The sequence below is a fragment of the Leopardus geoffroyi genome, chromosome E1 (assembly GCF_018350155.1).
Source record: "Leopardus geoffroyi isolate Oge1 chromosome E1, O.geoffroyi_Oge1_pat1.0, whole genome shotgun sequence".
NCBI classification, from domain to species: domain Eukaryota; kingdom Metazoa; phylum Chordata; class Mammalia; order Carnivora; family Felidae; genus Leopardus; species Leopardus geoffroyi.
This window is the reverse complement of record NC_059330.1, coordinates 40711862-40721963: the sequence shown is the minus strand read 5'-3', so window position 1 is coordinate 40721963 and position 10102 is coordinate 40711862. Positions and strand designations below refer to the sequence as shown.

The 10102-nt window shown below is 59.0% G+C and overlaps 2 protein-coding genes across 3 annotated transcripts; one reads left to right on the top strand and one right to left on the bottom strand.

The window, feature by feature from the left end:
• The first annotated feature begins 58 nt into the window (after positions 1-58).
• On the top strand, positions 59-9865 carry KAT2A (lysine acetyltransferase 2A). 2 transcript variants are annotated; one of them, XM_045488878.1, is made up of 18 exons: positions 59-2687; positions 2827-2950; positions 3285-3430; positions 3537-3626; positions 3917-4098; positions 4194-4385; positions 5278-5396; positions 5587-5697; positions 5780-5916; positions 6003-6211; positions 6422-6548; positions 7406-7516; positions 7981-8124; positions 8388-8502; positions 8598-8634; positions 8714-8777; positions 8914-8998; positions 9133-9865. In XM_045488878.1, exons 1-18 carry the CDS (start codon positions 2349-2351, stop codon positions 9324-9326), a joined length of 2526 nt encoding a protein of 841 aa, XP_045344834.1. In that variant the 5' UTR covers positions 59-2348; the 3' UTR covers positions 9327-9865. The 2 variants fall into 2 exon arrangements, with proteins under 2 accessions (XP_045344834.1, XP_045344835.1); XM_045488879.1 differs by having other exon boundaries at positions 64-2687; positions 5278-5384.
• Positions 525-1029, bottom strand: HSPB9 (heat shock protein family B (small) member 9). The gene has a single exon (XM_045488901.1). It carries the CDS (start codon positions 1027-1029, stop codon positions 544-546), a length of 486 nt encoding a protein of 161 aa, XP_045344857.1. The 3' UTR covers positions 525-543.
• Positions 9866-10102: the final 237 nt, after the last annotated feature.

Below are 10102 nucleotides of genomic sequence, written 5' to 3'. Positions count from 1 at the left end.
GGCTGAACCTCACCAAGTTTGAAGTTGAGGGGCCCGCATTTGCCTCTCCCCCACTCCCTCCAGATTCTACTGGGGTGATGTACAGTTTGTATTTGAAAATAGTTGGTCTCTGAAACACCAGAAACAACCTCTTTGGGGTTTTTCGGTTAGTCTGGACCAGGCTTGTGAAGGACTCTGTCCTCTCACCCTCCGCCCAGGTGACCTCTGAAACCTTGTGTTGTTTAGAAGGCCAAGACCACACCAGGTCCAAGCCATCTGGTCCCTGGTCTGTCAGGGCCCTCTGCTGGTTGTGGAGCCTCCTGGACCTCTACTGCTCCCTGCTGGAGCTACTGCTCCAGGCAGTGAGCTAAGCTGAGTGGGCCACACTGAGCGGGCCCCCAGCTTCTCCCAGGACCACAGAGGCCCGATTCTTGGTGGACTACCACCTTAAAGTTCCTTTCCTGCCTCCCCGAGCCCTCTTTACCTCCGTTATGCCTCGACCTCTGACCCGACCCCAAGAAAAGACCACGGAACGCCAAGACTGCTGCTGCACACCAGGGTTGTTTATCGGGTCAGGCTAGGTTGACTCTTATTAGAGCCACGGCCCTGGAGTCTCAGGGATGGTCCTGTTTGGGCCTCAAGGGGAGGCAGCGCCCGGCACTGGCCTCGGACCCACAGCTGGCCCGAGGGAGTCAGGCTGCAGGTCATGGCGGCTGGATCCAGGTCCGGTGGTAGTTGCATCTGCCGGTGCACCCTTTGCGCTATGCGGTATCCGGCCCCATCCGGGTTGCGGCCCTCCAGTTGCCGCTTGCCCGTCACCATCAGACATTGGCCGTCCACTTGCACCAGCAGCTCGTCGGGAGTGAAGCCGTAGGTATCCACCTTCATCTGGAAGCCATCCTCCACAGGGAAGTTCTGCGAAGCTGCCGAATCGTCCCTGAGCAGCCGTACCGGTAGCGTGGCCACCTGGTTCTGTTCAGCGAGGGCTGCGCTGGGACAGGGGGATGCCACCCGGCTCCTGCTGGGGAGACCGCTACCGACCCGCTGCATCCGAGTGAGCAACTGCTATCCAAGGGCAGTGGCGCGAGGCACGCGGGCAGCGGCGCGCACGTCCGGGGAGGTACTCGCGCAGCCTGGCTCCCTCAGTGACCCCGGGCCGGCCCGCTTCAGCAGTTTGGGGTCAGCCACGCGAATCCTGCTTCCACAGGCCAGGTGGTCAGCCACCATGGGGCACCGCTGCTGCTTTCATCCTGACTCCTGCCCCACTCTCAGGCCCTTCCCCGCTTCGGTCACAGGGCCCCACGGCTCTGGGCTGTGACCCGCCTACGTACGCTGAACGACGCCGGACGTACGATCCGGACCCTGGAGCGCTCGCAAGCACCGGGCGAAGACGAGATTGAGCCGCTGCGCTCTTGCCCTTCCAAGAATCTGTCCCGAGGACAAGGATTGTCCCCTGGGACAGAGCCAACGGGATGTGACCATGGGGTCTTACATTCTCCGAAACCCCTTTTTCTGACCGTGCACAAATCCTGTGATGACAGATGGGGCTTGGGAGATGAACGCGACTTCCCGGTTTCCTGCATTCATCAGACCCTGGGCCTTCTATGGCAGGCTCAGGGCTGGGTTCCGGGACAAAATTGAAGAGGCGGGCCCTGCCCTCGAGGTGCCCACGGGGTTACGGGGAGAGCCATTCACAAACACTGGGATGTGCCCTCCTTTACTTCTACCTCATCCCCGTCTCAGTATCCCTCGTGATCATGGCCATACCCCTGGCGCTCGGTGATTTTATAATAATCCTTTATTGCTGAAGTATCACGTATATACAGAAAAGTCCACCAAAGAGTAGAGGGGAAGTATCCCAAAGACAACACCACCCTTGCAACTTCACAGGTTCAGAAAGGTAACTGCTGCGTTTTAATCTCCATCATAGGGGCAAGTCTGTGTCCGCAGTGCAGGCCAGGGCCGGGGTTGGGGCAGGAGGGGATGTGCCAGGAAGCCATCACAACTCCAGTCCCCAGAGCTGCACTTGCATCCTCGTGGGCAGAACCTACGATTCCCCTCAACTGAAGCCTGTTTTCTCAGATGCTTCTCCAAGTCCCCAAGAAAACAGCAATCTCCACTGTCCCAGAAGCCTCCAAGAGAGAATGAAGTGAGGAGGAGCCAATCTAGGGTAATGGCTCAGGCTTCACTCGCTTGTCCGGGACCAAGAGACAAGACAGAAAAGTCTGGAAGCCGGAGGCAAAGGGAGCGGCAGTGAAAGACTACAATTCCCGTCATGCCCCGGCGCAGCGACGCCTGCGCACTGTGCGCCGGTTGCCCATGCGGCCCTAGGGCTGGGAGCGCCGCGCCGCTCCGCTGCGGGGGAGGCCATGGCGGAACCTACCCAGGCCTCAACCCCGGCGCCGGCCACGCAGTCCCGTCCCCTTCAGTCTCCAGCCCCTGCCCCAACTCCGACTCCTGCCCCCAGCCCGGCTTCAGCCCCGACTCCGGCTCCCACTCCGGCACCAGCCCCCGCCCCAGCTGCAGCCCCAGCCGGGAGCACAGGGACTGGGGCTCCCGGGGTAGGAAGTGGGGGGACCGGGAGCGGAGGGGATCCGGCTCGACCTGGCCTGAGCCAGCAGCAGCGCGCCAGCCAGAGGAAGGCGCAAGTCCGGGGGCTGCCGCGCGCCAAGAAGCTTGAGAAGCTAGGGGTCTTCTCGGCTTGCAAGGTGGGGGCGGGGCCTGGGGTGAGAGGGGGCGGGGCCTGGGGCATCCCAGGGCCCGGGTGGGAATAGGGGCAAATCTCTGGCTGGGGATCTGCTCCCCCTTCCCGGTTACAGGGTTACTGACTGATTCTTCTGCCTCCAGGCCAATGAAACCTGCAAGTGTAATGGCTGGAAAAACCCCAAGCCCCCCACTGCACCCCGCATGGACCTACAGCAGCCAGCTGCCAACCTGAGCGAGCTATGCCGCAGCTGTGAGCACCCCTTGGGTAAGGCAGGTAGTGCCCTTGGAGCTAGGGCGGGGTCAGGCTGGGTCCTGCTTGGACAGGATGATTTAAGTGCCACAGAGCTTCATTTGTGGAACCAAAAATACCTCCTAAGGAAGGATTGAGTTGGGAACATGTATCCCCCAAGGGAAGCGAAAGGAAATTTGCCAGCCCTGAAGAGACAGTGGCCACCCAAGGACTGATGTAGGAGCAGTCAGTCTCATTGCTGGTCACGCTGGTTGGAGGGACCGAGGGTGTAAATTGCCTGGTGGTGAAGAGGGACAGGAAGCTCTGGTGATCTGTCCATTCTTCCCAACCCTACCACCTATCCTTGCAGCTGACCACGTATCCCACCTGGAGAATGTGTCAGAGGAGGAGATTAACCGGCTACTGGGTATGGTGGTGGACGTGGAGAACCTATTCATGTCTGTTCATAAGGAGGAGGACACAGACACTAAGCAGGTGTATTTCTACCTCTTCAAGGTGAGCTTTGTCCAAGTGAGTGTGGATGAGCACGGTAGACAAGGCTAGGGAGTCGGCAGCTCTGAGCTCTGCTGACCTCTGCCCCTCCTTCTTCCTCTTCCTCCAGCTTCTGCGGAAATGCATCCTGCAGATGACCCGGCCAGTGGTGGAGGGCTCCCTGGGCAGTCCCCCGTTTGAGAAGCCTAATATTGAACAGGTGGGATGAGGAAGGTGGTAAGAGAATTGGGGGCATCTTGGAGGACTGAGGAGGCTGTGTTCCCCATCCTGTCAAGTTGAGAATAAGGGAGAAGTTCAGAGAAGAGAGGATGTTTTGTGCTTCAGGTGGACATGGGGGTGGGAGTGGGCCAGAGTTTTTCTTCACCGGGAGCCCCAGAATGAGAGGAGAGCTTTACCCTGCCCTCGGGAAGCACCAGCGTTTGGATTAGAAGCCCCTGCTTGCTGCTCACGTCTCCTTCCTGGTTCTGTCCCCTGCCCGCCCCTTCTCAGGGTGTGCTGAACTTTGTGCAATACAAGTTTAGTCACCTCGCCCCTCGGGAGCGGCAGACGATGTTTGAGCTCTCAAAGATGTTCCTGCTCTGCCTTAACTACTGGAAGCTTGAGACGCCTGCCCAATTTCGGCAGCGGTCTCAGGCCGAGGACGTGGCTACCTACAAGGTCAATTATACCAGGTAGGCCCAGCCAAGGGCAGCATGAGGAGAGGCTTGTAGGCCCAGCCTAGGTTCAATGTCTCCATTCTCACTTCCCACCTCCCCACTGGCTCCAGATGGCTCTGCTACTGCCACGTGCCCCAGAGCTGTGATAGCCTCCCCCGCTACGAGACCACTCACATCTTTGGGCGAAGCCTTCTCCGCTCTATCTTCACTGTGACCCGGCGGCAGCTGCTAGAGAAATTCCGGGTGGAAAAGGACAAGCTGGTGCCTGAGAAGAGGACCCTCATCCTCACCCACTTCCCAAAGTAAGGCTCATTCTGGCCTATCCGGATTTTGCCCCAGTTCACATCCGCCTGTTGTCCCCTTTTTTCCAGGAAGGCTTCCTGGAATGGTCCCTCCTTTCCCTCCATGAGCCTTCTGGGATCTGGGTGTCTACCTGGCAGACTTGTCCGGGGCCCAGATGCAACTTGCTGGCATTTGCCTTTGCGTGTACTAGACTGGGGATGGCAGGTACATTGCCCGAGTGCTAACATTACCCCTGCCCACACCCCTGGTAGATGTGACTAATCATTTCCCACGGGGCCTGGACACAGCCTCAGAACCCTTCCCACCACAGCCTGCCGAGAAACCAGAGGTTACACTCGAGGTGAAACCGATTTCCACTCCTGTTGTAGACCTTTCTGTAAAGTTTTCCTCTGTTTTGCAACACTTTCCTCTCATTTGAAACCAGGATCGTAGCTGCTCAGCTTGAGAAGCCGTTACTGACTAATCCAGGCCCTTCAGTGCCCCCTCTGCCACCAGGTGGGAATATGAGGTGACAGGAGGGAGTAGATTCTGAGCCCCCATTTTGATACTGAGGTGCAGGGTGGCTCGGTGCCCTGCCTGGCCACATAGCACAGGATGGCGCCGGCTCACACACCCGGTCGCCCTGTGCTACACCCCGTGGCAGACTGGGCCTCTGATCTCTGTCCTGGATTGTCCAGTCCTGCTACTTTTGACTAGGGGCTCAAGAGAGGCAGGGGAGTGTCTCTCCCCGCCGCCCCCTGCCCCCAGGCCAAAGGTTGTTTCTCTTCTTCAGCTCCCAGCCCCCTGAGAACACGGTTTCTTTGACCTGCCTCCAGTTCTTCTGGCGTCTGGTCCAGGCTGCTGTGTGGGTCGGAGGACAGGGTTGGGAGACAGACTGTACCCTCCCCACAGATTCCTGTCCATGCTGGAGGAGGAGATCTATGGGGCGAACTCTCCGATCTGGGAGTCGGGCTTCACCATGCCGCCCTCAGAGGGGACCCAGCTGGTGCCCAGGCCAGGTACACGCCCTGGTAGGCTCTGTAGGCTTTCGGCTTGGCCTTCCTGGCTGAGCTTGGCCTCCTGCCGGGGAGGAGGCACTGTGGATGGCAGCCGCGGGGACATGCGGGAGGGTGCGTCTGGGGCTTAGAGGGCCCGGATCCCTTTGTGGGACCCATCGCCACCTTTGACCACCCCCCGCTCCCCCTGATTTCGCTCACTCAGCTACGGTCAGCGCGGCAGTTGTTCCCAGCGCCCCCATCTTCAGCCCCACCATGGGTGGGGGCAGCAACAGCTCCTTGAGTCTGGATTCCGGAGGGGCTGAGCCCATGCCAGGTGGGTACTGACCCCTGGCCCTCATTCACCCCTCCCCTAACCTCTTGCTGTCCATGGGAGACCCTGCCAACCTTCCCGGCAGGTGAGAAGAGGAAGCTCCCAGAGAACCTGACCCTGGAGGATGCCAAGCGGCTCCGCGTGATGGGCGACATCCCCATGGAGTTGGTCAACGAGGTCATGCTCACCATCACCGACCCTGCCGCCATGCTGGGGCCTGAGGTGGGCAGCCCGGCTCGCTGACCAGTGTGGGGAGGGGACCTCACCGGCCTGAGGCCCTGGCTCACCAGCCCTCCTCTGGTGCCCAGACGAGCCTGCTGTCTGCCAACGCAGCCCGGGACGAGACGGCCCGCCTAGAGGAGCGCCGCGGCATCATTGAGTTCCATGTCATCGGCAACTCACTGACGCCCAAGGCCAACCGGCGGGTATTGCTGTGGCTCGTGGGGCTGCAGAATGTCTTCTCCCACCAGCTGCCGCGCATGCCCAAGGAGTACATCGCCCGCCTCGTCTTTGACCCGTGCGTCCCCAGAAGAGCCCCAACCACACCTGGGCACCTGTCCTTGGCCCCCCTATGTCCCCCCACCCCCTCCTCTTCCTCCAACCTGTGGGAATACTTGTTCCTCCGCTCTCGGCACTGAGTGCGGCCCCGCCCTCCAAAGCTGTGGGGATCCCGGGAGCATTTGGGGAACAACAGGTAGGGGCAGTGACCTGTCCCCTCTCCCCTTAGGAAGCACAAGACTCTGGCCTTGATCAAGGATGGGCGGGTCATTGGTGGGATCTGCTTCCGCATGTTTCCCACCCAGGGCTTCACAGAGATTGTCTTCTGTGCTGTCACCTCAAATGAGCAAGTCAAGGTGAGTGCATGTTCCTGGCCCCAGCCCCTTCCGGCCACCTGCTTCTCAGTTTGGACTGGGTCAGAGCAATAATCCCAACCCTTCTTCTAGTGGCCAGGCAGTTCTTCCGGGCCCCACAAGGTGGCATTTGTCCTTTGATAACTGCGTATTAAGACACTTGTTGACAGATGGAGGCCCAAAACCAGTAATGCTTTTAAATGGACCTGAATTTCCTTCACAAGAACATTCACATACACTGGGGAGTTAATAATTTTTACACTAGCCCTGGGCTGGGTGATCGTCCTGGGTTCTGTCCTGGAATTGTCACAACAGACCCACTGGTAGGGTTCCCGGTTCTCCTGTTCTACATAACCCAGATCTGCAGGGTGCCTCCCTGGCCTTGACGTGTGTGGAAGACACTCTCTTGAGGGTTCAAATGTTGCACTGAGTGGGGCTCTTGTGATTCCTCTTCCCCTTTCCCCCCAACTCTGACGCCTGGGAACTGGGAACCAGTGACACGTGGACGGCAACTTCCTGGTTGGGATTTCCATCCTGGCCTTAACCGTGGCTGGCTGTCTGACCTTGGACACGTTTCCTAACATAGTTGAGTTTCAGTTTTTTGTTTTTATAAAAATGGAGGTAATAATATTTACCTCATGGACTGGCTTGAGAGTCGGTCTGTAAAGTACCAAGCACCACACTTGGCCCAGAATAAGTGCTCAGAAAGTCTCCTTCACCTTCTCCCACAAACTCCCCTTCCTCTGCCAGTTGCCTTTTCTCCTGTATGTCCAGGATCCCCTAGCTGTCTCTACATCCTATCCAGTCTGCTCCTTCCTCTCTGGGGCCCCCCTGGTAAGCCCTGCTCGCCTCCCCCACAGGGCTATGGGACTCACCTGATGAACCACTTGAAGGAGTATCACATCAAACACAACATTCTCTACTTCCTCACCTATGCCGACGAGTACGCCATTGGCTACTTCAAAAAGCAGGTGACCCTCCCCTCCCTGCACACTTGCCTGCTGCCTGGGGCTAGGGGTCATTCTGTCCAGCCCCCTGTTGTGGACGGAATGGGAGTCCCTTCATGTCCCCTGCTTCATCCAGCACCTGCGAGATCTTTCTCGCCCATCTTCCTGCCCCTCCTCCCCCCCTGCCGCGCTGCTGCCCCAGTGAAGAGTGAGGGCCTGGAGGGCAGTAGGGCAGGCTGGAGGGATGTTTCCCATCCAGGGAAACATTGCCAGGGAGTCGGGAGGGGCAGCTGACCTGGAACCTTTCTGGGGACAGAGTGATTGAACCCACACAACACAGAGCATTGTACCAGCCACCACAGGAGGGGATCCAGGAACCTGGGAGAACAGACAAGGCCTGCACCGCCCCTCAGAGGCTCCTGGGGGAAGAGCTATTCAAGTTGGAAAAGCCTTGTCGACAGATTGGGTCATAACTGTCCACTCCCTAGGGCTTCTCCAAGGACATCAAGGTTCCCAAGAGCCGCTACCTGGGCTACATTAAGGACTATGAGGGTGCAACATTGATGGAGTGTGAGCTGAATCCCCGGATCCCCTACACGGAGCTGTCCCACATCATCAAAAAGCAGAAGGAGGTGTGTGTGCACATGTGCGTGCACTCATCGTTGGGGCTTACCGTGTGCACGTGGGGGAGAGCACGCATGTGTGGGTGTGTACCACAGGTATGTGCGTGTGTGAGCCAGGCCTGGGGTGGGCCGGGATCTTGGTTCTTGCTTTCCCTCCCAAGGAAGTTAGGAGGCGAGGCGCCTGGACTCAGCGGCAGGGCCTCTGACTGTGGCCCTTGGGAGGGTTTCCGCTGGGGCTGGAGTCGGCCCCTCAAGACGCTGCCTTCCCTCAGATCATCAAGAAGCTGATTGAGCGCAAACAAGCCCAGATCCGAAAGGTCTACCCCGGGCTCAGCTGCTTCAAGGAGGGTGTGAGGCAGATCCCTGTGGAGAGTGTCCCCGGCATTCGTGAGCAGGGGTCTTGCTGGGGGAGGGGGCACCCTGCTCGGTGTGTGTTCTCAAATTCTTAGGGATGCTCTCCCCACCCACTCCCCACTTTGCAGGAGAGACAGGCTGGAAGCCGTTGGGGAAGGAGAAGGGGTGAGTGCTGTGTGGAGGGAGAGGGTGTTGGGGGAGGCAGAAGGGCCAAGGGCCTCAGACGTGATGTCTCTCACCCCAGGAAGGAGCTGAAGGATCCAGACCAGCTCTACACAACCCTCAAAAACTTGCTGGCCCAGATCAAGGTGGGAAGACCAGGTTCCCTTCTGGGGGTGCCTGCATCAGCGACTCTGGCTTTATGACCCATTCTGGGGTGGGTGGCGGTCACGAGGTGGGCTTGGGGCACAGTGGGCCTGGCTCCAGCTCAGCTTTCCTCTCTAGTCACACCCCAGTGCCTGGCCCTTCATGGAGCCTGTGAAGAAGTCAGAGGCCCCTGACTACTATGAGGTCATCCGCTTCCCTATTGGTGAGGACACTCCATTCCGACCCTTTCCTTCCTCTTTGGCCCCCAAATCTACTCCTGCTCCTGCCTTCACTGGACCCTACAGCCCCGCTCGCCTCAGCCTCTTAAAAGCATGCCTTTACTTCCTGCTGCCCCAGACCTGAAGACCATGACGGAGCGACTGCGCAGCCGCTACTACGTCACCCGGAAGCTCTTTGTGGCTGACCTGCAGCGGGTCATTGCCAACTGCCGCGAGTACAACCCCCCGGACAGCGAGTACTGCCGCTGTGCCAGCGCCCTGGAGAAGTTCTTCTACTTCAAGCTCAAGGAGGGTGGCCTCATTGACAAGTAGCCTCTGGCTTTGGACCGCAGCCTTGACCTGGAATGTCTCCACCTTGGGTTCTGATCCCATCCTGAGGGGTGCCCCTGGCGCCCAGGTTCCTCTCAGCTTAAAGCACTCCAGCCCCGGGCCCTGCAGCCCTTTCTGGATCCTCAGGCACCCCCAAGCCTGCAGCTCTGTCCCACTCTCCGTTGTATCTGACCTTGGGCAGGGATCTCCTGGATCTGGGGTTCAGCCCCTCTACAGTGGCTGGTGGCTAGAGGATAAACCCTGCCCGGCCCCGGTGGCCCCCAGCCCTGTGTGCGCAGAGCCACGAAGTCCTGGAGGCCTCGGCCTCGCCTGGCCCACTGTTTGCTTGAGGGCTGAGACTGCCACTTTTAGCTCGTGGGAGGGGGCTTCAGGGTTTGGAAGTTAACTGGGACTGGAGTGGCCATGCCTCACCCTGCACAGTTCTGTCTGTCCCCCAGGGGTGGGGGACCTGCGGACCATTCATTTCCTGGCATTAATCCCTCAGAGGGAACAATAAAGCTTTTTTTTTTTTTTTTCTTTTTCCCCTCTGTGTGATTGTTTCTTTGGTAGAGTCCATAGCCTGAACAGGCTGACCCTGTTTCCGGTACCTCCTACAAGCTGGAGTCTATTAAACCCCAGATTGTCCTGGGGCCACCCTCCCCAACAAGCCTCATACCTAGTGCCACGCCCCTGGGACGATGGCACCTGCCTGGCCACAGCCCTACTTCCACTCCTGCCCAGGTGTGGGTGCTGCAGCGGTCCCAATCACCGGGCCACCT

Excerpts from the sequence above, each read along its gene's own strand:
- HSPB9 (XM_045488901.1), bottom strand. The coding sequence starts at position 1,029 with ATGCAGCGGGTCGGTAGCGGTCTCCCCAGCAGGAGCCGGGTGGCATCC.
- KAT2A (XM_045488878.1), top strand. The coding sequence starts at position 2,349 with ATGGCGGAACCTACCCAGGCCTCAACCCCGGCGCCGGCCACGCAGTCC. Across the intron at positions 5,698-5,779 it reads AGGGGCTGAGCCCATGCCAG|GTGAGAAGAGGAAGCTCCCA; the intron begins GTGGGTACTGAC and ends CCTTCCCGGCAG. Across the intron at positions 8,125-8,387 it reads TCATCAAAAAGCAGAAGGAG|ATCATCAAGAAGCTGATTGA; the intron begins GTGTGTGTGCAC and ends GCCTTCCCTCAG.